This window comes from Peromyscus maniculatus, chromosome 3 (genome assembly GCF_049852395.1).
Source record: "Peromyscus maniculatus bairdii isolate BWxNUB_F1_BW_parent chromosome 3, HU_Pman_BW_mat_3.1, whole genome shotgun sequence".
Taxonomy (NCBI): Eukaryota; Metazoa; Chordata; class Mammalia; order Rodentia; family Cricetidae; genus Peromyscus; species Peromyscus maniculatus.
This window is the reverse complement of record NC_134854.1, coordinates 9,109,434-9,137,409: the sequence shown is the minus strand read 5'-3', so window position 1 is coordinate 9,137,409 and position 27,976 is coordinate 9,109,434. Positions and strand designations below refer to the sequence as shown.

General features: G+C 42.7%; 1 protein-coding gene across 4 annotated transcripts in view; it reads right to left on the bottom strand.

Moving 5' to 3' along the window:
- Cttnbp2 (cortactin binding protein 2) overlaps positions 1-27,976 on the bottom strand; it is a 156,442-nt gene that overhangs the window by 39,632 nt on the left and 88,834 nt on the right. For all 4 annotated transcript variants that reach the window (XM_006991232.4, XM_042272818.2, XM_042272819.2 and 1 more), the window contains 7 exons: positions 26,670-26,769; positions 24,717-24,867; positions 21,582-21,833; positions 8,953-9,070; positions 4,378-4,653; positions 2,390-2,485; positions 1,103-1,182 (listed from right to left, as the gene is read on the bottom strand). In XM_006991232.4, the coding sequence (XP_006991294.1) occupies positions 1,103-1,182; positions 2,390-2,485; positions 4,378-4,653; positions 8,953-9,070; positions 21,582-21,833; positions 24,717-24,867; positions 26,670-26,769 (1,073 nt within the window). The remainder of the gene's footprint in view (positions 1-1,102; positions 1,183-2,389; positions 2,486-4,377; positions 4,654-8,952; positions 9,071-21,581; positions 21,834-24,716; positions 24,868-26,669; positions 26,770-27,976) is intronic.

Genomic DNA, 27,976 nt, shown 5'->3' with positions numbered 1-27,976 from the left:
GAATGAACAAAAGCAAAGAGAGAGAAGCGGAAGTGTCCCACAGACAGGCATGCTTAGGCCCTACCTGCCTGCTGGTACAAGGTAGGTCCAGACTCTGAGCCCGGCCGGCTTTATCAGTGTATGGCTTTACAAAAACATTAACTTTCACCCCATGGAAACAACCTATGTAAAGAGCACAAACTATTTTTAAATAGTGGAGCTTTGATTATTGTCGTATGCTGTTCACATTCGTTTCAGTAGACCTCACTCAGACAAAGGGTACCTCAGGCACTTCCACAGTTTGGGTTCCATCAGTGACTATGTGTATCCCTTTGATCATAAGATCTGGTTAACCTCTCTTTGCCTTACTCATTCAAAGTGGAGGTAACATTATCAATCTTGTAGGGTTATTATGAATAAATAAGTAAAAACAGTTGGCACAGTACCTACATTTGTGAAGTATGTACTGACTACAACATATTTACTTGTCTGTTTTCTACCTAAAGTTACTGCTTCCCTTGATAATCACATTTCTCTTCCTCCTTTTGCTAACAAACTGCCTAGTTTCAGCAAGGGACATGGTTACACAACAGAACACACCCAATAGCCCAGTAGGGACATGACCTAAAATTCTGGTAACATGGTGGGACCCTGGAGCTGTCATCTTGGCTGTCCTCACTCCCCAGACTTCCCCAGACCGGCTGCAAGTTAGAGATGTGAGAAGAAAAAAAAAAACAAAAAACAAAAAAAAACCTCCGTCTTGTAAGCTCTAATTATCTGGTTTTTGGAAAGGAAGTCCAATCAATATTCCAACTGATGTGAACTTACTTAATCAATTTTAAATTATAAAAGCCCATAATAAGCCATCTTTATATACATGTTTACTCCTTTCTATGTCTATGATTTGATGGCACATCCGTGTTAATATGTTCTGACCCAAGTTAAAGCACTTTAGTAATCACTGGTAGTCTCTCTGGGTCAAAGAAATGGACACCCGGATCACAGTGACAGATACCCAGGCCAGCGATGGACAGCCTACCAGGGAGAAGGGTGTTGGGGAAAACAACATCATATCCGCATGGAGCACCTGATGATGCTGCAATACGGATGATGGCCAACCTACCAGCCTGAGGTAGTTCTGCAGCATCTGAAGAGGGATCATGGATGCGTAAGTCACACTACTGAGGCAGCCTTCTCGGGGACCTGTGGGAAACGTGCACAGAGAAGGAAAATTGGCCTTTCCTTGTTAAATAGAGATGATCAAGATGCCACACGAGCTACCGTGAAACAGGACACTTGTGGCCTTACAGGAGCTGACACTTGGCCAAGAAGCATCAGAGTGACTTTGACACTGCTTTACTGGTTACTAAACAGCTCGTGCCCCCGGGAACTGGAAAGTTCCACAGTTGATTCTTATCTCCTCCAAGAAGGCCCACTGACCATTTTAGCAATTATCTCCAGGACCTCCAGAGTCCAGCTGCACCCGGGGAGCTGTGCCTGCTGGCTGGCTCCTGGGCTCCGTGCCTCACTGTTTATTAGCAAAAGTTGTCACAGATAACCACAGTCTTTGGAAAGCTAAAGCCTTGTCTAAAGTTAATGTACAAGGCCAGGGTCCCCCTTTAGGTTTTATCCCCAACCCAAGTTCTGCCACTCTCTCAACACACTGGCTAAACTGAAATAAGTTTTCTAGAGTGGGCACTCAACTTTAAAAAAAATTCCAGAAATATAATTCATAAAATAAAACTTTCAGTCAACACTTATTTTTTGAAAGTCCATCCCTACATGTGAAAAATACATAAAGAAATCAACAGCCTTTTAGAATCCAGGGCTGAGTAACAGTAAATATACACTACATACTAATAACTAGACATTATATAAGAAAATCAATCAGAGACTCAGTACTCTATGTAAATTAGAAATAAGCAGAAATACAACCTAGTGGAGTGCTATGACCACTGGGTGACGTTATACTTGTAATAAGTCATAGATACAAACACAGCCTAAAAGCAGTAGATACTGTCTCAATACTGATGTATACCACTATAATCATCAGACCAGGCATATGACACAGTGGACAGCAACAACGGACATTTCTCTTTTCACGCAGTCTGTCTCTCCCAGCAGCATGCCAGTTTGCCTCTAGGTTGTTTCTAATGAGGGACACAATGAGAGCGGCAGGAATCTGTGAGCCGGGCAGACCTAACTGAAACTGACAGAAACATGACTTCTACATCTCCCCTCCCCTTGATCATCAGATACTTCAGACACATCTAACCAGCTCACTGTGAGAGTCACACCAGTACTGCCAGAAGCAAGGGGACAGCGTCCCCGAGGGTTAGGAAGTGGCCCTCTGAGAGCCAGGCATGAGGCACACGCTCCTTAGCGCCACTCTGGCTTGCAATCTCGTTACCTGACAGGAGCGCAGTGACCTGCTCTACCTTCCTCTTCTTCATGAAGTCCCAAGGGGGCTGAGGGAAGCTCTGGCCAGCTGACCATGGTATATTTCCTGTTGAATAAAGGGAAATAGAATATCAGGGAGAGCTCAAATGATGATTTCAGAATGGCAAACCCATTCTCCTCCATGAGATGCTAAAGAATCTGGAGCTTCTGAGGTCAAAGGTCATCCAGGGCAATTAACTCCGCAACATCTTCGTCAAAGGTCAAAGGGAAAGGTGTTGACTCTACAGACTTCTCAAAAACAGTAATTTATAGAAACTCTAAAGAACAAAAATATATCCCGATTATTTCCAAGATTAAGCTCTCAAAAATTTCCTATCCTAAAACCACTGCCTGCTTCACAAAGACCCAGTACTTTGGAGAACATCTGATCCTTAACTAACTGGTCTCTAGAGAAAGTGACCCAGTCACTTTCCAGCCAAGTTTCCAGAACTTTTTGGTGTTGTTTCAGAATCTCAGACCACTCCAATGATCTATCTCAGCATGACTCTGATACTCCAATACTAACCCTAGCCCTCTGCATCTCAGCTGACCTCAAGTTCCTATAATCATGGCCTCAGAAAATTCACTTGGGAACATTAAAAATAATATCAGTTATGAACTGGCTATAGGAAGGCACTAAGCTAAGCCCTCTGGTCACAGAACTCAATGACTTTTAGAACTGAAAGTCTCCTTGGGCATGCTACAACTCTGTGATAAGGCTGATCCTTCACCTGCCTGCCAGCCACTGTTCAGAGGCACACTCATTGGCTGCTGGGGATATCCGTCCACTGTCAGCAGCTTCCAGACGAGCTGGACAACAGCAGGTGCCTGCCACTTCTTTCAGAGCACGGCTTTCTTGTCTTTACGGATCAGACTTCAGCACAGAGCCATGCTCTGCACAACACTGTGCAAGGCGGGCAGAGTGTGTTCCCGAGAAACACTTGTGCCTTATTTTCTTAAAGCAGTTTTAGAATCACACAATGATGGTTCCGTGGCAATATTTTAACTATCATGCCACGTTGTCATAAATAACTTGCTCTCAAACTAGTGGAATACATCTTAATGTAAACCTGCATTTATGAGCAAGCTTCAAAAACCCACCATATGTTTTAAGTGGATACATAAAAGCAATAGTAAAAATTTGCCTTTCCTTGACTTTGACCATTCCTTTTAAACAGGATGCAGTGGAACATGGATGCTTCCCTCTCAGAGAGCCTGTGATTGGAATCCTGACTGCTCTGTTCATAAGTCTTGTACCTTTGGGCAAGTTCTCCAATACCTAGTTAGCTGTACAGTGTGGCTTTGGGGTGGATGCTTCATAAAGTACGGAGTGCAGATCTTGCAAAGAGGCTTTCTTATGGATGTTAATTTGGATCTAAGAAGAAAGGAGCCCACAGGGGGCAAGAAATATTTTGTGAGCACTTTCTGTGCTCACCAGAAAACAGACCTCATCTTTTTATGGTCTTTGTCGTGCCTGTCAAGTAGAAATAAGCAGTTACCACTCTGACCCATCCCATGTGGGAGCTTTGAATGCATCTTCATTAAAGGATCTCTTTCCATTCTAGCCTGCATTGGACCCTTGTCATGGAGGTAAGGTGTTAACACAGCACCAGACAACTGGCACAAAGCTGGAGTTAGGTTGAGATGATACCCATAAGCAAGCATCTGTAATGTGCTTAGTTTCCTGCATTTACCTAGAACACGAGTGTAATAACAAAGCCTCGTCAAAGCCTTTCAAGTTCTTTACTCTCTAGCATTACTTGAGGCGTAAAAGCATTTTTACATTAACAGGTTGCATTATGTAATGGCTCATTGTGAAGGTTCAAGGTTTGCAGTGCTGGCAGCTGCCACAAGCCAAGCCTTGAATGTATTTCATCAGTGAACTATCAGGCGAGGAAGCCCATGGACATAAATACACCCAGACGGTTAACTTTCTTTTCACTTCAAGGCTGCTTATACCTAGCGTGATGGATTGTATACTGCTGGTGCCGAGACCGATGCAGGAGTCGGTAGTGTTATTAAATGTCCCATCTTCCAGACTCCACCATCCATCAGAAGAGATGGCTTGGAAATGATTTGTCAGAGCTTGACTCACTGCTTTTGAAAAATCATCCCATGATGTCTGTTTGCGGATATTTAAAGCGCATATTGTGTGCTCACATTCGAAGTCATCAGAACAATTGTTGCTTGGTTGAATCTCACCCACGGAAATCCTTAAGGGTATTTTAAGAGCATCTGTTAGGAGAATAAAGAGAAGTTTAGAAACAGCCTTGGTAGAAAAAACAATCAGGCAAAGCTATTAAATAAAATAAGCAGCTATGAAGGTTTTAAAGGTAAATCAAAGGACAGCTATCTTATTCAACGCTAAATTGAGCCTTCTTGTACTGAAGCAAATACTGGTCTCCCAGTCTTACCACGGTTTCTTTGGGAGAATACAGAGTGAACTATTTATCATTCCTTAATTCTCAACATTTTCTGTTTTACTGACTTTTTCTCCTTCAGCAATATTCTCAGGCTGTTAAAAAAAAAAAAAGGCGGGAAGACCAGAGTCCTCTTTTCCTCTAGAGTTGACTATATTGTCCTTATCTTTATACATAATGTCATGAACAAGTCAGGATACAGTTCCAAAGGTCAGTATGTTTACAAGAGTCCCAAGAGTCACACAGACCTGAGTCTGAACCTCACAGTCAGCTTTCTTCTAGCTAGAATGGCAAATGGCCCTGGTCTTGTGATCCCTCAATTTCTTCTACAAAATGCAGAAAATATACAGAGAATCATCATGGAGTAAATTTATGTTTGTAAGGGGTGTAATGAATTCAACATGGTATTACGTGATGAGTTTAGTGAGTGTTTAGTAAGTATTCAGTGTTGCAGCAGGAACTTAGGCTCTTGGGGCTGAGTGCACAGACAGCGAGCAATCCGCTGCTCAGCTCTACTCCCGCCCCAAGAGCAGAGACTTCACATGATTGTTCCAGTCAGTGTGATGCCAAATGTCTGGAGTTGGCACCCATTCACTTCTGTTCTCAAGAACTCAATTATGTTTACTAAAAACTCACCAGTGTTTGGTCTTAAATCTATGGCTGATGATCTCATCATATAATTAATGAACTTCATTAAACATTCAATACATTATTGAAATAGAAATACTTCTATTATGGAAGCAAAGTTGAAAACTTTAGAGATAGTCAATGAAACTGCTGAAAAAATGTTTACCCAATGAGGTATAAATAAAACAATTGTGTAAAATTATAAAAATGTAATAGTTTCTACACAGATACTGCCTTGAATTCATTTCCTGAGTACGTTCAGCTGCTCAAGTCCTAAAGTCGTAGAGGATATAGCAAAGCTATATTATGTTTTACTAGGAATTCACAAAATTCAATGAGAAGAAGCTTACTGAAGACTTTCTCACATGATGAAAGAATTGTGTAGTATGCTTTAGTACTAAAATAAAATGCTTTCAGTGGATGACCAAAAACCCATGCCTATACGGTCAGTACTAACTAGATTCAATGTGTGTGTGTGTGAAGGAAATGAAGCGGGGAGGGAGACATGAGAGAGGTCACCCAGGAGGAGTTTGGAGTGGTGGTGGTAAGATCAAAACACAATGTAGGCATGTGTGAAACTCAAACAGTAAATTAAAAATTATACAGAAAACAAGTAAACTTTTCATTTGCATATAATAATAAACTATAAAACCAAAAGTGTCATTTCCCCTTTTTAAAATGGCTTTTCCACTCGTTTACTGTTACTTTATTTTCTAGTTGTCAGTGATCTCTGCTCCCCTCAGAGGTTTCTGAGCCCTTCACACCTCTCTGCTCTTTTCCCTTTAATAGTCCCCCACCCCCACCCCGCAGCCCTCTGCCTTGTCAAGACTTTTAAATGACAGACTGTTTCGGAACTGTCTTCTGTTTTCAGTGTCACCCCCCCGCCCCAGTGACCTCTCCATCTCTCAGTCCGATAACTTTAAACACCTCTGACAGACTGCTGACTGTCAAACTTACATATCCAGCTCATACTTTTCCGAGAGTTCTGCTGACTTGACACAGACATTTCAAATGCACGCATCCAAGCAACTCCTGGCCTTTATTAACCAAGTCAGCCTCACCCTTGATAGCCTTCCCTGTAAGGGGAGGTGATGACTGCATCCTTACAGTTGCCTGGACAGATCCCTTGGAAGGAGCCATGATTTCCCTCTTTTCTGCTCCACATTTTGTTCATCATGGAGCTCTGCTGACCCTTCATTCTGTATCCTGGAACCCATGTTCTTTCTCATGGGCCCATCTGCTATAATCCTCAATATGACCCACTGCTTTTACCATTCTACTGGAAGAATGTTTTATGTTTTAACAGCTGTCCTTGATTCTGTACATGACTTGGTATATCTATTCTCAACAAAGTAGCTGCTGAAAGCTAAAATTCACATCATATGTTATTCTCTAGCTACAGTAAGTCCTTATGATGAATGTCTAGGTTCATTTCTGTTGCTGTGACAACATCAGGGAGGACAGGGATTTCTGGTTTACAATTCCATATTACAGTTCTTCATTTCTGCAAAATCAAGGCAGAAACTCACACTAATATCCACAGTCAAGAGCCAAAAAAAGAATAAATGCATGGATCCTTGCTTGCTTTCTTCTTTGCTCTAGCTTGAGTTTCTTTTCTTATATTGTTCACAACTTTCTGTCTAGGGAATAATGCTGCCCACAATGGTCTTAGTCATCTTATATCAATTAACAATCAGGAAAATCCCCCACAGGCATGCACATAGGCCAACTTGACCTAGATAATTCCTCATATAGACTCTCTTCCCAAATCTGCTAACTACAATAATGAGCAAACTGAGAAGATATGCTTATTGGGTGCAATAGAGGCAATGTATGTTTGGAATGCACTCATGAATTCACAGTCACTGTGGTTGTCTAGATAAGACCTGCACAAGAGCAAGCCACCCAACAGTCCATCATCTACGGAGGAGGGGCTTAGGGGCACCCACTCCTACCTGAGGAGCTTTGGTATCAAATTGCTTTCTGATATAAAGCCCACTCCACAGGAGAAAATACATGGCTAGTACTATAAACCTGACCAAGGATCCTTAGGAAACTCATATTCCCCAGGAGTGAACCTATTATTTCGCTAAATGGACCTTGAAGTTTTTATTTCTATACCCACAAATTAGTGCCTATCTCAGACCACACTGGAAATTTTCTTTATGCATTGATCATCCCCAGTAAATACAGAATTCACTACTGGTCAAAGTTAAAAGAATGATTGTCATAAATGGGGCATTTTATTTTATTTTGGTACACTCCTTTCCAGAACTCAAGGCTCAGGAAACATCATGGAAGAAGAAAAGTGTAAGATCCAGAGGCCAAGGAGGACCAAGGCAAAACAGTCTCTGCACATGACAAGACTACCGCACTCATGAATTCAGTCACTGGAGCTTCACAAGAGCAAGTCAGGCGACAGCCCATCATCTATGGGGGAGGGGCTTAGGGGCACCCACCCCCTGGCTGAGGAGCTTTGTGCAGGTGAAGGTTGCTTCAGGAGGGAAAGTCAGTTTTCTTTAAGGATGTGGTTGGCCTCTGATAAGTCAAACATGGTCCAGTGATGTCACGTGCCCGTGCATAAATGGGCAGCACAAATGACACCTTGCAGGTAATTAAGTTGGGAGAGGGTTAGGGAGCAAGGGGTGGATATGGGATACATGTCTAACATAGCTCTGGGGGTTCACACCTCTTACCACTCTGGAGGCTGAGGCAGGAGGATCACTGAGTTTGAAGGCAGTCTGGTATACACACTGAGTTTCAGGTAAGGGAATGTTACCTAGAGAAGCTGTAAAAGGAAGGGAAAAAGGAAGAGAGAAAAGAGGGAGGGAAGAAGGGAGAGGAAGAAAGGGGAAACAAGGGAGAGAATGGACCCATATCCGAGTGTATAATCAAAGATTAAAGCATTATTTGAGATGTTCAAATTTTGCTTATCCCAAAGAGTAATCATTGAAACAATTAACTTAATGGCTGGATAGAGAGGTAATGGATACATTCTATATTTTTTATGATCTGGCATTCCATACGCATAAGCCTACAAGGAAACTTTCCATAAAATGTCCTGAGGAGCATGAACTTGTAGAGCTGGAGGCGACCCAGGAGATCACCAATTAGCTGCAAAGACTGGTAGGTAACCAAGTGTTGGGAGGCAACCTTCTCCGCATGGTTAAATAGGACCAGCTGATGCACAGCACACAGCTGGGATTTCTCACCTGGCAGTCTGACATGTCTAGAGAAAGTTGGGGGTGGGGTGGGGACAATCAAGTCGGTAAAATCTAAGAAAGAGCTAGCACTATTTGCATGACAAAGGACATTTGCAAACTCATTCTACCTGGGGAGCATTGATGATACAATCAAAGGTGGTTTTGCTATATAACTAAGGCTCAGAAGAAGTTAAGAGGGTGAGTCCATTAAAGCTGCACTGACGTCTTCCCTGGGGCTCCAGAGGCCCCAGCGGTGTGGGTGAACAGGCTGGAACATCACTTACTCAGATTCTCCAGCAAATGCTTGCAGTCATCAGTGGCAACATCATGCACAGTCCGATTGCACTTGTCTCTCCTTTCCGGCTCCAGCCCTCCATGCCTACACAAGATTTCTAGGCAGTTCTGTAAAGACAAGAGAGCACTATTATAGCCAACCCAGATCAATAAACTCGAGTGCAAGACCAAGAAAGAAAGCCAGTTGCCCATGGCTAGCTGATCAAGACTTCATAGTCTGAGGCTGGGCATGGTGGCACACCCCTGTCATACCCATTCTTTGGAGGTGAAGGCAGGAACGTTGGGAGTTTGAGACTTGTCTGGGATATATATGGCTTGACATGGTTTTGCCCTTACCCATCATGGTATAAGCCATCCTCAGCTATGCAGGGAGACAGCCAGAGTGAAAAGAACAAAAGAAAAACAAACAAAGCAAAACCGGAAGTGAAGACAGCTCAGCCAGCACAGGCATCAGTAGCTGAGCCTGTCCCATGAAATGACTCCAGCAGACCACACCCTTTTCAGGATAACTCGGCAATACAAAAAAAAAAAAGACTTCTGCTTCCATTGTGCTTCTTGTTGCTTCCTGGTAAGTTGGTTCTGTGTCTGTCTCTCTCCCTTTCCTTTCTTTCCTTCCTTTCTTCCTTCATTTATTATTATTATTATTATTATTATTATTATTATTATTTTTTACAAGAATAATGAGAACACTGAATAGGCCAGAAACAAGAACAGGTACTGGAAGCCAAACTGGGCAATGTCCTTCCTAATATTTTCCCGAAAGACAGGAAAACGGAAATGCATACAGACAGACAGAAAGACACACACACACACAGACACACACACACTCATGTAGATAAACCTGGGAGGAATCTGTATATCTGAGTTGCTAGAACTGAAATATCCACATCTGTGAAATCTCTCCTTCTTTCTCTTCTTTCTGCAGTACTGAGGATGGAACTCTTGTGGCTTCCACATGCCAGCAAGTGCCCTTGCCCCCAGCCCTTGGATTCCACAGCCTCTCAGGCAGCATTCATCCAGGCACCCTGCCACACGGTCAACCAGACTTTCACCCTTGGTATGGAACTTACTCTTTTGTTTGTAAAATCATTTTCCCTTCCTGAGAGCAGTAAAATAGTCTACCTGAACTACAATATCTCCACGAAGAACTCACTGCTATGAATCACGGAAACATGGCCGCAAAGTGAATCTAATTTGAAAGGAATCTTTTGCCGCTCCATGCTCCTTCTCAACCTTCAGCTGCCCCCATCTCCATAAGTATTTTCTGATTTTTAACATTAGTGATTGCCCCAGCTTATCTTTAAACTCGGCATAAACGGAAGCATACTGCAGGTACACTTTTACACTTAGCTTCTTTTACTCAATGTAACCTCTAATATTCATCCATGTGTTACTAGTCGTAATTGAATTTGACTTAAAAAAGCATCACAGTGTGGTATTCCTGGACATAAACATGCCACAAATTACTCATTCATTCTCTGTTGATGCACATTTGGGTTCTGCTATGACCATTCCAGGGCGTGTCCTGTGGTGCAGAGTTGAGGGTGTATGCACTAGCCCTGGATGGCACAGAGCAGGCCAGGCCTCTGTGCTCTATTAGGACACACTGCAAGTACTTCTCACAGTGGCTGTACCAACTCCCACTCCCAGGGGGAGCAGGAGTAAGTTCCAGCTGCTTCAGATTGCTCCAAAATTCACTTTTACATACAATAACGAGTTCATGAATTCAAGGAATGCCAAATACCAGGAAGAAAAGCAAAAAGGAAGTTGGAACTACCAATGAAAATGAAATGTGACCAGAAGCCTTGCTGATATGAGTGCATAGGTGATATAGAGGACTCTTCCGGGGGTTAATGGGATCGAAGACTAGACCTACAAACTGGAGGAGCTCTGTTAGGAGACCCCTAAATGAAGAAATCCTGCTTGCCTTCAAAGAAACATCCCGGGATGTTTATTTCTCTCTGCTGGTTTTCACTTAGTTTGGAGGGCCGCATCATCAAAGTCTGGCTTTCAGGGGTCTACGGTTCAGACTTAGAGAGTCACTGAGCTAAAGAATTAACTGAAAGCAACACCTATTTTATAAACTAGTTATCAAGTTATTATTTCTAAAACTACTATAAAGCCAGTAAAGTCAACAGGACAGCCAATAAGAAACTTGGTTAATACGAACTGAGACATTATTCAAATAGGCTTCAATAGAATACAATATGGGAACAAAATGTTGCAATCCCAGGATCACAATAGGTTTTTTAAAGGCTACAATTATTCAACAAGTTAGTACTTGTGGCAAAAGATAGTAAATGCTGGAGCAGGCCTGGATTCAAATCATGCTAATGGATATAATCATATTGAAAAGCATGGCATGAGCCGGGCAGTGGTGGCGCACGCCTTTCATCCCAGCACTCGGGAGGCAGAGCCAGGTGGATCTCTGTGAGTTCGAGGCCAGCCTGGGCTACAGAGCAAGTTCTAGGAAAGGCGCAAAGCTACACAGAGAAACCCTGTCTCGAAAAACAAAAACAAAAAACAAAACAAAACAAAAAAGAACAAAAGAAAAAAGAAAAGCATGGCATGGCTTTTTATAGCATTCCTGGTTCAATTTCTTTATACGTGTTTCAAACAATGTCTCTCATAGGACTGCCCTGTGACTTAAACAAAGCTGCAGAGTTCTTTGATGCTTGGCATGAACTGAGCTCCCCGTGTTTATTAGCAGCTGTAATTTATTATAACCAACATAGTCATTATAAGGTAGCAGTGCCCACAGCAAATATTAGTCTAAAGATAATTTAGGTGATGTAACTTTAAATTATTTTTTTAAATGATAGAAAGTTACAACACAAATTTTCAAGTATCTCAAATTAAGATTCTTTGATTCCTGACCTTCAAACTAGATTGATTCTAGTTGCATGTACAGCAGTGGGACATAATATGACAAGTACTGCCTTGTTCTTGAAGGGAGCATGGAAGATGTGTTCATGAGGATAACGGCATCCAATCCAAACACTGCTACAAGCCTAATCCTATGGTGCTGTAAAGACCTCATGGGAAACACAAACTAGATGAAGACTTTGACTCAGAAGGTCCTTCTCAACAACTACAGCTACGACATAACATTGGAACACATGCTAATGTCCAGGCAGAGTTTCTGAGAAACTCTGCAAGAATAGTCATGAATCATGTAATTTTCTGAGACATGTACTGTTACGTCACTCATGCCACATAAACATCACAGACTGCACTTCCATATACTGAGACCCATCTAAAGCTGGGTATGGGAGTATGCATGCCAGGACTCCCATAGCAAGAAGGTATAGCAAGAAGGGAGGCGGAGCCAGGCACTCCCTGGGCTGTCAGTCAAACTGGTGTGGGCAGGGACCAATAAGAGAGTATCTCTAAGAAGGTAGAGGGCTAGGACCAACACCTGAAGCTGTCCCTTGAGGCCTACATGCATGAATGACATGTACGGATCCATACTCACATGCACACACACACACAATGCACATATACACCAAGATTTCTTTTATGTTACATATGGGGAAAGGAGGAAGAAGAAAGGGCTGGCATGCTAGATTACTGTAACAAATACCCAGCATACACACTTAAAAAGATGAGAGGCTGTCTGCAGTCAGTCCCAGAGATGCCCATTGCTGGCCAGTGGCTTGTCTTATGTGGTCTTTTCATTAGGTGGCAGATTACGGCAGGGGCATGAGGGAGGTCAAAACTGAGAACGTTATGTTGACTGGGAAGCAAAGGAAAGAGAGAGGAAGGGTCAGGGTCCCAACATCCCCTTCATAATAAAGATCCTACGTGACCAGAAGATTCCTGACTGGCCCACTTCTTAAAGCTTCCACTGCCTTTGGGAAACATTCATTTAAACCACAGCAAAAGAGCCATAGATGTGACAGCAGGGGGCGTTTGCTTTACAGAAAAGTAGGAAGAAAGAAAAGTGGAGAAAAAACATCCACCTTTCCCCTTTCCATGGGGTACTGAATGAAGAGGAGACATGCTGGGAAGTGTGTGGGAGCCCATTTTCAGGTTCCTCGTGGCTTTACCCAGCAGGTCCACATAGAGGATGATTAGGACCACGGGCCTGAGTGCAGGTATCTGAGATGGTCTGCACTTGGCTGTGCTGGGGGAGGAGGTCTTTTGCTCCACCCCTTGGCGTCTCTATAAAAACCCTGGGCCAGAGACAGTCAGGGCCTGTTGGAATAGGTTCCAGGCCCTCTCAAGGCTATCCTGTATTTCCTGTTTATCTCCACGCTCTAAATCCTTCTATCTGATATTTCCTGCTACTCTCACTCAAGAAAACTGGGGAACTGTGGGGCTGGTGGGTAAACACCCCGCAGAAGTGGGCCTGATTGTCCCACCCAAGTGTCCAGATGGACGAGTTTAAATTGAAGTCTTATGGAGATACATCTGCTATCACAGAGACCTAAAACCTGTGTCCTGGGCTTCCTTTCCACTCACATTCCATTTGTCAGAATGGAATCTTCATCTCGGACCAGGAGCCCCCAGCCAAATGCAGAGATTCACTATCACAGAGAACGAACAGAAGAGATGTTGAGGGATGATGAGAAGTCTCCTCCACCCTCCATCATCATTTAAGGAGAGCTCAGAAGCAAGGTACCGGTGCCGAGGAGATAGAGTACAAACCCCAAGATCAAAGTGCTAGAGATAAAATCAAATTCCAGGCAGAGAGATGGAACTTGCAATTGGTCAGAGGGAGAAAAAGAAAGAAAACACAAGTTCACAAATGCACAGATAAACACCCAGCTACGTGCTGAGAACAGCCTTTGGGTGTGGGTGTGCCCACTGCTCTGCAGGCAGGGGAGGCAGAAGCGATTAAGATAGACACACTGGCATAAGCAAGTAGGTAGACGTAGGTGTGAATTGGTCAAAACAGAATTGTCGGAGGGCAGCTATAATGCTGTGCACTAAGAAGCGTGGGTGCTCTTCTGTAGACACAGGGCTGTGTGCGACAAGGAAAATGCTATGATCAGCTCTGTTTTAAATGCTGATGGATGCCTGGGAAAGACACACTGGAAAGGAAGAGAGTGAGGAAACAGAACGTTCCAAAAGGGCTGTACTTGTCCATTCACCCATTGGTTCAAGAAACTACTTCTGAGCCAGAGTCTCTGCTAGGAACAGGACACCCAGAGGAGAAAAAGAAACTCTTCTAGAGGAATAAGAAGGGGAGAGAGATACATGCAAACAATTACAGTAAAGTACAAACCATTTAAGTGAAATGTGAAGAGGTGCCCTGGGAACACCCTACTCCAGAGCCTGAAACATCTACCAAGATATTTCCCAGGCAAGCAGGGTCAGGACAGGTGAAGAAGCCATTTAAGACTAGGGGGACAGTAGATGCGAGGCCAGGGAGAGGTCAGTCAGGCATGGGGGTATCACACAGCACACTCTAGGAAAGGAGAGAGAAATGCATGTGTTTGTTGTCTGAGGCCACTGAGAAGGGGCTTAATCATTACATTAAGGAAACCCTACTCCGAGGAGGGTGACAAAGCCATAAAGGGATATGAAGTAGGAAAGCTATGTCACCATATTTAGCAGTTAGGTAGGTCCTACCCACAGTTGCATAAAGAAGGTGGGAACTGCAACAGAGTAGAGAATGCATCTAAAGGGCAGACGAGAAGTCACGAGGACAGGATGCATGGAGTAAATGAGGAAGCATGTCATCAAAGTTAATTTGCTAAGGAATGAACTCATCTGAACTCATGGAGTAAGGAAAATGAACAAATAAGAACAGGAAGTCGGCACTGCCTTCAGCTCAGGAAAACTAAGAGGTGAGCGGACAGAGTTGCAATCATGTTGAAACTTTTGGTGAATCAAGAGCAAATATGGTCATTGATAGGGCTGTCATGGTCCCCCTCTAAGCTGAGATGTTTAAAGAGTAAAAGCTTGAAATGAACAGTTCCACTGGGACACAAAGCACAAACAGGACCACCGTGGGCAAACAAAATGCTTGGAGATGTTCGCAGATGAGCTGAGAACTCCGAATAACCTTCCTGAACAGTCTCAGAGAATATTCAGTAGACTTAAAGACAAGATTCTGGAGTCCCGAGAGACGGTATTAGTGGGATGTGGTTATAGCTAAGTTTATGTCCCCATTATGTTTCTGCCAGTCAATCATTGCTGCTGCAAATAAGCAAGCATTCATTTGACCTTCCCTTAATGTTCTGAAATGAGTATTTAAGGGAATCCTTCCCTTTGTTTACAGGTAGTATGGCATTAATTATTTTCACTAAAAATTAAAGGGAAAAGAAAATGGTTACAGAAGATAAAAATAAAGAGATTTCAGGGCTGGAGAGATGGTTCAGTGTTAAGAGCTCTTACTGCTCTTGTAGTTCAGATCCCTGCACCCAAGTTGGGCAGCTCTCAGCAGCCTGAAACTCCAGCTCCAGATGGATCTGAAGCCACTGCCCTCCTGAGCACCTGTACTCATGTGCACATTCCCACATACAGATACACACATATTCACATGATTAAAACAATAGATTTCTATTTATTCTAAATGGCATCTGGTCCTCTTGGTTTTGTGCCTTCTGGATACCTTGTCTGACTTTCCCCTCTTTAAACGTGCTGCATGATTCTATGGAATAAGGAAAAACTCCAGTGACTTCTATTTTGCATCCAAGACCTAAGTGGGAAAAATACAAATCTCAGGTCCTGTACAAACCTTTCTGCACATTCATCCTACCTCATCCTGGCTACCTGAAGGACAGAAGTGATTGCTATAAGGTAAGAGAAAACGTTTGACGTTCCTAGGGCTAAAAGCCTGGCAAAGCCCCAGACTACGATCCTATCACACTGCCAGAATACCTTAGAGATGGCAGCAGATGAGTCACAGTCTGTCCAGAGGGCACTGGGCTTGCCTAAAAATGACTTCTGGGATGCTGGGAAGGAAAGTCTACAAGACAGGTACAGAAGTCTGACAAGAGGATCTAAGTTTGGGATTAGTTACTGCAGAAGACACAGGTGAAGCTAAAAACCAGGTGAGCTTGTTAAAACAAAACAAACCAACCAACCCAGGAGGAAGCGGCCGGAATGGATCCTGGGAATTTCTAGAGCATAGTCGGAGGGGAAGCAAGGATGGGGCAGTATTTGAAGCCCAGGGGAAAGAAGACTGCATTGGATACTAAAATATTAAACAAAGTAGGAGAGCCTCGGGTGAGTAGGAGTGATAGGAAGCCACAGACTTGGGGAACAGGTAAGTGAAAAAAAAGTCTGACTAACCCACAGCAAGACACTCACACAATCCCCCAAGAGAAAACGCTCTGGGAAACTAGAGCAATGTATGTAACTCCAGCACATGGGAGGATATAACTCACAGATTTCTGTGAGTTTAAGGCCAGCCTGGGCTACACTGGCCATTCTAGACCAATCTGGATTGTAGAGGAGACCATGTATCAAACAAACCAAGAACAACAAAACCAAAGGGGTCAAAAAAAAAAAAAACCCAAAAGATAAGTAGACAAATGAATAAACACGATTTGTCTGGAACATAACCTTTTATCTGTGACAGAGAAGCTCAAATTCAATCTCCTCATTTCTTTGGCAGGACCTCAACTTCTCAAAGGTTTCACAACAGGAGAGAGAAAGGGCTATATTAGGAGGTTCTTTTATCAGGCTCCATATCCCCTATTACTAGGAATCTTCCCTAGGGTCATCCTCACTGGTTCCTGGGAGTTTCCATTGTACTACGCTTCTAGCTCATCTCTGAGATGCCCCACCCTCGATTCAGAGACTGAACCCTACATCTTCTGTAACCAGGCAAGACTTTCAATGGAGACTTTTGGACACCAATCCATCCACATAACCTTTGACCTACAAATTGTCCTTCCTACAAGATGTGCTAGGGTAAAGGCAGCATAGAAATTGTAGGAGTGGCCAACCAATGACTGGTTCAGCTTGAAACCCATGCCAAGAGAGGGAGCCCAGCCCTGACACTGCCAGGGGTACCAGGACCCAGAGGCTGGATGGTCCAGAAACCTAGGATAGAACCAAACATGACTGGCATAATTTTTTTTTAAAAGTCAGTGAAATGATTCCTGATGATATTCTGCTATATTCATTGATTGGTGCCCAGCCCAGTAGTCATCAGAGAGGTTTCATTCAGCAACTGATGGAATCAGATGCAGAGACTCACAGCCAAACATCAGGCAGAGCTGGGAAGAGAGAGAAGAATGATAGTAGAAGCCAGAGGGATCAAGGACACCACAAGAAAACCCCCAAATCCACTAACCTGGGCTCATAGGGGCTCACAGAGACTGAACTGACAACCAGGGAGACTGCAGGTGTCTGACCTAGGCCCTCTGCATATATGTTACATTGTGTAGCTTGGTGTTCTTGTAGGACTCCTAACAGAGGGAGCAGGGGTTGTCTCTGACTCTTTTGCTGGCATTTGGGACACTTTCCCTCCTACTGGGCTGCCTTGTCCAGCCTAATAATGAGGGGGGTGGTGCCTAGTTTTTCTGCAAGTTGATATGCCATGGTTGGCTGATACCCATGGGAGGTCTACCCTTTCTGAAGAGAATTGGAGTTGGAGTGGATGGAGGCAGAGGGGAGGTGGGGGTAGTTGCTGGGAGGAGAGGAGGGAGGGAAAACTGAGATCAGAATGTAAATAATAATAATAATAATAATAATAATAAACATATGCAAAAAACTTCTCTTAACTATTTCCAGGAAGCAAGGAAACCAAGAAGGGCTTATCCCTGGTTCAACCTCTCGGTGGAGCAGTCAGAAACCAGTTTGAGAGAAGATCTCCTGTGGTTAGACAGTTGTGCCTATCTGAACAAACTCAACCACAGGAAAACCATGCAGGACTGCGAGGAACTCTCCATGAGTCATCTTTGAGAAATTATTTTACCATTTCCCAGGACTTCATTTATTCATATACAATGCACAGGGGCTGGAATGAGTAAACTCTGTCCCTTCGAGCTCTAAAATCCCATACTTCTCCGTTGAAATCTGAGCGAAGTTTCATTATGGCATTTTAATGTGTACTTTGTTTTATTGATCTTCACTACCCTCCCTCTCAGTTTAGGCTCTCCCTCCCCCCTCTTTTTCTAGTTTGAGTTTCTGTTGATGTGATAAAACATCATGACAAACAGCAACCTGGGGAAGAGAGGTTAAAGCTAACAAGTTACAATCCATTATGGAGGGAAGTCGGGGAAGGAACTCCAAACAAGGAGGCAGGAGCAGAAGCAGAGGCTTTGGAGGAAAACTATTTACTGGCTTGCTCAATTTGCTTTCTTATAAAATCCAGGACCACTTGCCAAGAGAGGTGGGGGTAGGAGTAGGTCACCACCCACAGTGAGTGGGCCTTCCTACATCAATTATTAAACCAAGACAATGCACTACAGATATTTCACAGGTTCACAGCCCAATCTGTGGCAAGCAATTTCTCAATCAAGGTTCCTTCTCCCAATGTGACTAATTCCAATGGAGTTGACAAAACTAGCCACTATGGCTGGGTGGTGGTGCATGCCTTTAATCCCAGCACTCGGGAAGCGGAGCCAGGCACATCTCTGTGAGTTCAAGGCCAGCCTGGGCTGCAGAGAGAGGTCCAGGGCAGGCACCAAAACTACACAGAGAAACCCTGTCTTGAAAAACAAAAACAAACAAACAAAAAAACCAAACCAAACCAAAACAACAACAACAACAAGAAACAAACAAACAAAAAAAAAAAAAACCTAACCAGTATGCTCACCTAGTATTTCCCTCTGGTGTTTGCTTCCCTGCTGGCTTCACACTAGTAATTCCAAGGCCCCCACTGTCTCCTGTTTTTAAAAGCTCATCAGATTTTCAGCTTTAATTGTTGCTTCTGCAGTAACAAGACCCAAATGTATATCCTCACATCTGACTCGTGAACCTGCCTTGTAGAGTTGTGTTTCCAGCTGCATAATCTATACCCACACTCACATACAATATCAATAAAAATCTAGGATCTGCGTAAGAGAGGGAATACGCAGCATGTATGTTTCTGAGTTTCTTGAGCTTTATACAGACTAGAAAGGCATATGAGACCAGCTGAGATCATTTTTAAGGACCTGTGTGGCTAGAGTAGAGTGATTCTACCACACACTGATGGTTGCGATTTATTGTTTCAGAAAATCGGTCTTAGAAATTTATTATAAATGGGTAATCTGGGAAAGATATTTTGGGCAGAGCGGAAACATTGTTTTAGACAAGTGATACTGATATATTTCATAATAGTTTTGACTAGAAAGGAAGGATGTGGAGTGAGAAAGAGTAACGGATCAGGAAATCTGGGCTTCATTCCCAATGGCGATCTATTAAACCCTCTCAGGCTTAGACATCCTAATCATAAAATAAAGAGGTCAAAATGGAAGATTAAATGCCCACTCCAGAGCTAAAAAAATCTATTATTTAAACAGCTTAGCAGTGTGTGTTGTCAATCATTCCTTAAAATCTTGCATCAAAAATTGATCTTATGCTTTTAAAAATAAGAGGATACAGAAGAATCCTATTCTGAGAAAAGGAGGTCATATTTCCTGTTACACAACAGTGAAGGAGCATTTATTGCTGTCAGGGTCTGGGGGATCAATGGAAATATCATCTTTGATCATCAAAACTATGGAACTCATAAGAGTTCATATTGAAGTGACCATGCAGGAGCACCATCCTTCACCGAAGGCTAGCTCCCCATGGGGAGGAGGTTCCTGTTGGCCAAGCAAAAGAGGTACAGAAGTACAGAGGTTCCTGTTGGCCAAGCAAAAGAGGTACAGAGGTACAGTAGGCAAACACCTTAGGTCAGAGATGCACTGCTGTTCCGCTGTGTTGTGTCTACAGGCTGAGTGTACTGTACTTATAACCCACTCTTACCAGCTACATTGCCATTACAGAGTTTTGCTGTTGTTGAAGGAATGGTTGTGAGCAACAAACTGTCTTTCCATGAACCTTTTTGTCACCGAAACTGTCTCTGAGTAACTGCATTTTCAAACTTAAATGACTTACACTTCCCATTTAGGTCTCCTAAAATCTTTTACACCATATGCATTCCATTAAAACGATGCATACTGAGTTCTCAGAATTTTTATTTCTTTTGTGTCAAATAGTAAAATGGGGGAAACCATAAAGCTAACAAGCACTGAGCAAAATCATGCTTTTCCTTTTCCTTCTCTTTCAGACATCGAACTGTGAAGTCCACATGTCTGCAGTAGCTCTAACAGCTCCACACGGGCATTTCCATGTGGAATGAGTGAATGTAGTACTTAATTCAAGCATACCCAAACCGCCTTCTATCTCACCAATCAATGCTTTTTCTTTGCTCTTTCTTGAAAGATACTATCTTTCCATTCAGCTCCACTCCTTCTCCATGTGTGCTGTGTTCCATCCCTAGACATTTATCTGTGTGCCTACAAGTCTATGTTTGTGTGGAGGCATACACACACACACACACACACACACACACACACACACACACACACACACACACACACACACACACACACACTGAGCATGATGTTCAGAGTTTCAGCTAGACTGACTGATCAGAAAGTCCCTGAGATCTGTCTGTTTCTACAGCCTCAGTACTGGAGTTGCCAGAGCATGCCACCACACCCAGCTTTCATGTAGGTACTGTTTATCAAAGCTCAGTTCCTCATGATTGGTCAAAAAGCGCTTCACCCACTAAACCATCTTCAGCCTCATCCTTGAACATTTCTGCCTGTAATAATTCTCATTCTCACCACTGTTCTCACCACTGTTCTAGGGCTTCCCACTGGCTGCACAGTCACTGGTCATTTCAGGTCTGATGAAGTATCACCAGAGGCCCCGACACCAGCAATGCCGCTCCTAGTGTCCCCTTCTTTCTCCTTCACCTGACTCGGTCTGCGCTGTTAGCCTCTGCTTCCCTGTTTACTCTCTTTCTCCTCCTCCTGAACTGCTCTCTCCAGCGGTCGGCAGGACCCCAAGCGATTTCCACCTCCTTTAGAACGAACAGTCCCTGAAGTGCCTATTCCTAAAAACCCTGCTCTGTGAAGTGCATAATCTGTTTTTCCACATCACTGATGGCAGGGCTGATCTGATGCCCATTCATCGCTTTGGACTCTCTTTTGTCTCCTTATCCGACACTTGCCACTGGTCTAAGAGCTAAGAACAAAATTTTTCTTCAGATACTAGCATGCATAGTGCTCTGCACTCAGGAGTGTTCTAATACCATATTAGCCTACTATTACTAATAGAAAGAGCACAAGACACTAGCCTACAATCTGAACCTCCCTCTAGAAAGCAGTGCTTTAACAAGTATGTGATTTTGGTTGTAAATGACCCATGAATTACATTAATACTAATCTTTCCTTCTTTAACATGGATGAGAGAAAACATTTGAAATTACTCTCATATTTGTTATTGAAAGACTCCAAATAAAAGATTTTTAAAAAAATGAAAATTCTCTTATGTCCTTAACCATAAACATCTGCTGGAGAGAAATGAAAGACAATTTGTACCAGCAGCAGCTCATCATCTTCTGCAGTGGTATTACTCCATTTCCAATTACTCAGTCTAAACACACCAGATCAATTGCAGATGGCTATGCCACTCATCAAATTCACAACTGGGTGATGAGGCCGGATGCCAGACACACCTTGAAACCTTTGGAAGCAGCGATATGGGCAGCTGTCCAGCCTTCTTTGTCAGCATGGTTAATGAGGTCGGCAGGAACCACAGGCTTAGATGTACCTGGAGGGCTCTCTCCTCCATTCATGGTGAACAAGCCTGACTTGGGCTCTTCTGCACTCAAAGAGTTTCCATGAGCTGGCACTCTATGGTACATTAGGAGCTTGAGGCTGTCCACGTTACCAGTGTCCACAGCTGCGTGAATTGGTGTCCAGCCATCCTGAAAATAAATTGACCAGGGGGAAAGCGTTGAAAACAACATGAACGATGAAAACAGTGTTATTTGAAAGCCCACCTCTAAATGTCTTTGGTCAGGGACCACTGTACCAAAGAAAGGAGGTGGTCCAACCCTGAATAGTCCTGATGAACTTAAGCTCTCTGATTTTCCTTGGTGACATTATTTCCCACAACTGTGATTCATGTTTGCTGTTAAACCACCATTTCTACCTAATAGTCACCATCTGGAATGAGCAAGTACTGCCTAGTCTCCTGAGTATTATGCTTGACCAACCAGAATCTCAATTTAGTATTAAAAATGGAATGAACGTTTCCCTAATGAGATTTTTTTAACTGTATGCAATAACAATGGTATTAGTAAATTAGTAATACACTGGAGAACACTGCTGAAAGCCAGTTTTACTTCAAGGCAACAATGATCAAAGGATTCGAACACTTTTATGCCAATTATTCCAGAAGGAGAGATTCTAGGTAATAGGGGAAGGGTAGGAATACAGGAGAAACAAAGCCAGATCGTTTCGCTGGATGTCTATGGGCTTCTGCTCAGTGACTGCTCACTGTAGAGGTATTCCATACTTCCTCAGAAAATGTTCCACCTAAAATCCCTGAGTCTGTTTTCTAGAATGAATTGCTCTGGGGCCCCTTCCCCACTCCAGCTGGCTTCGAGAGCAGTCGGTCTCAGGGTAGTGGTCTTCAGTCCTGCAGCCTCGGTGCCCTCTGGGACTCTGTTAAAAGTGCAGATCCCAAGCCTCTCTCCAGACAAATGCATCTGTGGGGACTGCAGTGGGAAGAGCCCACCAGCTTATCAAACACGCCCAGCAAGTGAGCGGGATACAGTTAAACCTGACAAGCGTTCTCCCTCTCATTCCGACACAGAGGTGGGTGTGCCCATTCCACAGGAATTCTTGTTTGTTTTTAAAGAGTCTGTCAAAGAATTGACTTGCTTTGGGGGTTTATTTTTTTTTCTATTTTACATTATAGCTTTAACATCATTTTCATATAGAATTCCATATTGTTATATTAAATATATTTCAATGAGCTACAGTATTTTCTTTCTTTTTTTGTAATGTGTGTTTTGAGAAAGGGTCTCACTATGCAGCCTTTGCTAGCCTGGAACTTGATACAGTCCTCTTGCCTCTGCCTCCTGAGTGCTGGAATTACAGGTATATACCACAACAGCACTACTTTTTAAGTAATGATGTAAAAGCTAAGAAAATCAGCCAGTAAGTGAGAACCATCTCAATGTACACTAAGTATTGCGATCCTTTCCATTGCCTTTTTCTGTTTTAGATCTCATGCCAGTTAAGTTCAGTTGACTCAGACAAGACTACAGAGTCAGTATCTAGAGCGGGGGTATGAGCCAGTCAGGTAAAGCAGGTCCTTCTTTTTTCTGTAGAGTTAGGATACCAACCTTATGTAGGCCACAGAGAGTAAGTGCCGATTACCTTCCTTCCTAATTAACAGTCTAAGCAGACCTTCTAGGAAAAAACAAGACAAGACAAAAACCTTTCAACATTCCACTTTCTCTTACTACCTTGCCGTTAAAAGGCATAAGACATAATTATTCCCCTGAGACCACCTATGAATTATACTGTGCATTTATGTATTTCTAAAGATTCTGTTCAGCTCAACAAATCTAGCTAGAGGGCATGGATCTATGTTCTCAACAGGACCTGGTTTAACCTTCCATGTTGTACTTCTTATTCAGTTTGATGAAGTAAAATTCATTTCTCTTTCATCTATAAGGTAGGATTTTTGTAGTGAATATATATATGTATATATATATTAGTAAATATATATAAATAAATACCACATATTTCTTTGATGAAATACTTAAAATAACAAGGAAATGTAAAACTAAACTACTTTTTTCAGATTAAAAAAACAAACAGCATCTGGAGAAGTGGCTCAGTGGTTAAGAGCACTGGCTGTTCTTGTAGAGGAGCTGGGTTCAATTCCCAGCACCCACACGACCCCCCACAACCACCTGTAAATCTAGTTCCACAGGATCTGATGAATTCTTCTGAACTCTATGGGAACCAGGCATGTGAGCGATTCAGACACACCTGCAGGAAAAACTCCCATACACATATAATAAGAATTTCAAAATTGAATAAAAATTTGAAATTAAATAAACATAATTCTGGAGTTTTGTTTTGATTTTAAGCTCTACCAATAACCCACAATGGAAAATATTTATACCTGGCCTCATTATCTTTGCTCATATTGATAATTAATGATGGGTTCTTGTTGGAGAAATTATATAACATCAAAGTTCTAAGAGTAGAATTTGTTCAATGAATAAAAACTTACGTGCTCGTTGTCTCTATTCTGAAATACTAACAGCCGCATTATCCTTTCTTTTTGTTGTTTCAAGCCTCAGAATTTGAATGATTAATGAGGTGAAAACATAATTTTTAACTAGCAAGCTAGAGACTCAAGCAGAGGTCACTTTCCAATTCGATATCTTTAAAGTGAAAGGACAACCGAGGAGCCTGCTTCCATGTACAGCTGTCCTTTAGCATTCCTGGGAGAAGAGTCCCAAAGCTACACCCCACCCAGCCTGGCTTCTGTCTTCCTGGAGATGCATGAATCCCTCATGAAAACTATTGCAGCATTTCCCGAGCGCTTAGACACATCCTTAAGTCCTCTCCATATTACCTAGAGTGCCATCTACAGTGCAAATACTATGTAACCAGTTGTTATACTGCCTTATTTAGGGAATAATGACATCAAAAAATGTCTGCACATGTCCTGTATACACATCTATATTAGAAAACCACAAGTATATGATGTTTGAACCTATACAACTAGTTTTGAGACATGGTATGGATGTCAGTGAGAACTCTCCCAGATGGGTACTTACTCTGGTTTTTATACTCCGGTCGGTGCCAGCTTCCAGCAGGAGTTTGATACATTCTTTATTTCCATTTTTACAGGCCAGGTACAGAGGTGTCTGTCCTCCAGCAGCAGCGTGATTGATGTTGGCATCATATGCAGTTAGTAATTCTATACATCTGCACATAGGATTGTGATTAGTTATACAGAAATGAGATGTCAGCTTTGACGTGCTCCCTGGTCATACCCAGATGACATGCATAAGCAAGCCTGCATACTGACATGTAGCCATTAGTTTTATTTAGACCAAATCAGGTATTACGAACCTTACTGCATTGCTATCACTTTCACAGGACTAAAAACAACACTATTGGGTTAAATGGTTTAGTCACACTTGGTGGACGTACTATTTGTATTGAAAATAGTGTGAGCCTCGGAACAAACACGGGCCTGCTGAATCACTTTGTGATTTTCTTTCCCTCAAGAAAATGATTATAAATGGCAGAGACAGCCTGGCACCATGTGCCTCCTCTATACAAAGTAGCAGGAGGCTGGGAAAGGGCTACCTTGGGAGAAAGATGGAAGAGGCTGTCTCTTTGGGGGTAGCTGGCTTCTGAGGACACAGAGCCACACAGAAAAGGGGAAGGGGTAAAGCCAAGACTGGGACGCAGTGACTAGTTCAACACACAGAGACAGAATTTGAACAAACTGGATTCGGGGAAGGCAGGTTGGTTGGTTTTGGTTTTTACCCATATTTGGCTTACACATGTTTTAGAATAAGTTACATGTTGACATATTTGTGTAACATGTCCTTTACATTTACTGATTCCTACATTTCCACAGGTTCCTCCTTCAAAAGCTATCTGTGTTTCTGTCCTGTGGCAGGTATGTCTTCCAAGCAAGGAGCTTCCAGATGGCGAGGTGACCAGGAGGTGACAAGGGCAGAAACAGACCCGGGAGGAGAGGTCTGTTTTGGAGGACACAGAATATAACCAAAAGGAGCAGCAAAAGCAGCATGGTTTCCAAAACCAAACTCAGGCTGATGAGATGTGCACCAGATCCCCCAGGGAAAATGACGCCGAAGGATGCATTTGAAATACTAGAGAATACATTTATAATTAATATCACTGATGTGAATTTAAAAAAGCCCTACTTTAAGAACTGTGTAGTCTGAGCTGGAGAAAGCTCATCTGGTATAGACTGAGGCTCAAAACCAAAATGCCATGGATTCTGTAGTTTGCTCAAGACTATTTCTCTTAGGACAGATGGATTTTCAGGCAGCAGTATATAAGCTTCACAACCTGCCAGCTCAGCACGGGCTGGGCAGCAATTTGCTAGAGTCTATTATTAAAATATGACTTTTAGTTTCCAAAAGTGATCACTCTATTTAATGACTTCCAACTCCTTTAGAAATCACTGTTAAAGTCATGTGCGTAGTAACTAACCAGTTCCCTTTGTATTTCCTTTGTACCTGAGCTTCTTTCAGTATGCAAGAGCCCTGCTTTGATCTTTCTCTTCCTAATTGTAAATGAAGCAAGATAAGCATGGGGGCCTAACTATCAAATAACTTACCAGAAGGACAAAAGCATTATAATAAATAATATAATTCTATGTTTTACTTTTAATGGTAGCACTAACAAAAGCTTTTGTAGGAAAGAAAACAAGAAGAGCTCAGCACTCCTTACTTCGTTCTCCAGTGGTATGCTATAGTTGACCTTTTCCAGAAGCAAGTTCAATGTTGGATAATTCAGACATGGGCATGCACCACGTCCTTCAGATACAACACTTAGCTATTATTACAAAAACAAATCTAGGGTCCAGCTTTGCATATGAACACTCAAAGATGTTTGGAGGATTTGTCAATGGATGTTGATCACTCATTTACATACTTAGCAGGAGTGAAATATGTGCAGGAATATAAAAAGGGGTCATTCTCACAGAAACAAACAGGCAAATGAAAAGAATGAAGAGCATCACTTACTCAAAATGTCCCTGAGCAGCTGCGGCGCACAAGGGTGTGAAGCCATTTTTATCAGCAGCGTCGACTCGGGCTTCTGCATTCAGCAGCAATCGCACACAGTCTACGGGTTTTTAACAGAAAGTCACGTTAATACTCTGTTCAGCGCTATGATGAGCCAAGCTCCCTAGAAGCTGTAAAGAGACTCTCATGGCTCAAGGCCCTCTCTCCTGCACAGCTGATCTGAAAGCTCTGTCCTGCTGGATGTGGTATGCATGTCAGGGACTTTCACATGGAAAGCCACCTCTTTTCCCAAAGACACGCTATCTCCAAAGCCACCAAGACATGATTTTTAAAAGTATTCCTAGGAGAGTTGTTGATGGGTCAAAAGGAATACCATATATCAGAAAAATACTTTGCTAGATTCCTCGCCCCACCCCTCCCCAGCAGAGATTTCTCCAAAATAATGTTTTGGGGCAAAGAACCAGATTCATTTACCAAATTGTATTTATATAGTTACATTCTTAGTGCATGATTGATGCTAATTTAATTGTCAAAGTGATTCTCTGTGGGTCATCCTACATACTTGAAGATCAAGAACAGCCCACAGAGAGTCACCTGAGACATAAACATCACGAACAGAGAAGTAGCATAAATAATAGTGCATGGTTTAATTTCTATGCAGTGAAGGAAATTCCCCCAGTGCTTCTGAATTCCAAAGCACTTTAAAACTATGTAGTTGGAGTTTCCTCTCTGGGTCCCGCCAAGCCCTGGCATTCGCTTATATTATTTACAAACTGTATGGCTGTGGCAGGCTTTTTGTTATCTACTTCTTCTATCTTAAATTAACCCCTTTTTATTAATCTATATTTTGCCATGTGGCTCGTGGCTTACCGGTACCTTACATCTCCCTTGTCATGGCAGTGTCTGGCAGTGTCTTTCTGCCTCAGCCTTCTACTTCCCAGAATTCTCTTCTCTGCTTGTCCTGCCTATACTTCCTGCCTGGCTACTGGCCAATCAGTGTTTTATTTATTAACCAATCAGAGAAACACATTTAATATACAGAACATCCCACAGCAAAACTACAGTCTTCTTTGCTCAGGGAAATACTGTGTCTGTCTGAACCAACCAGTAGTCTATGGCTCACATACGCTGTTAATTTAGGACATGCAGTCAAGCTATCTCCTCTTCTGAACTACTACGTGTTTTAGTAGACTGAACTATGGGGCTTGCATGTTAAAGAGTAAAAATAATTTAGTGTCCACTCACAGATCATTTATTGTGCCATAATTTTTCAGTTCGCCCCCAACCCCCCAAAAAACAAACCCCTA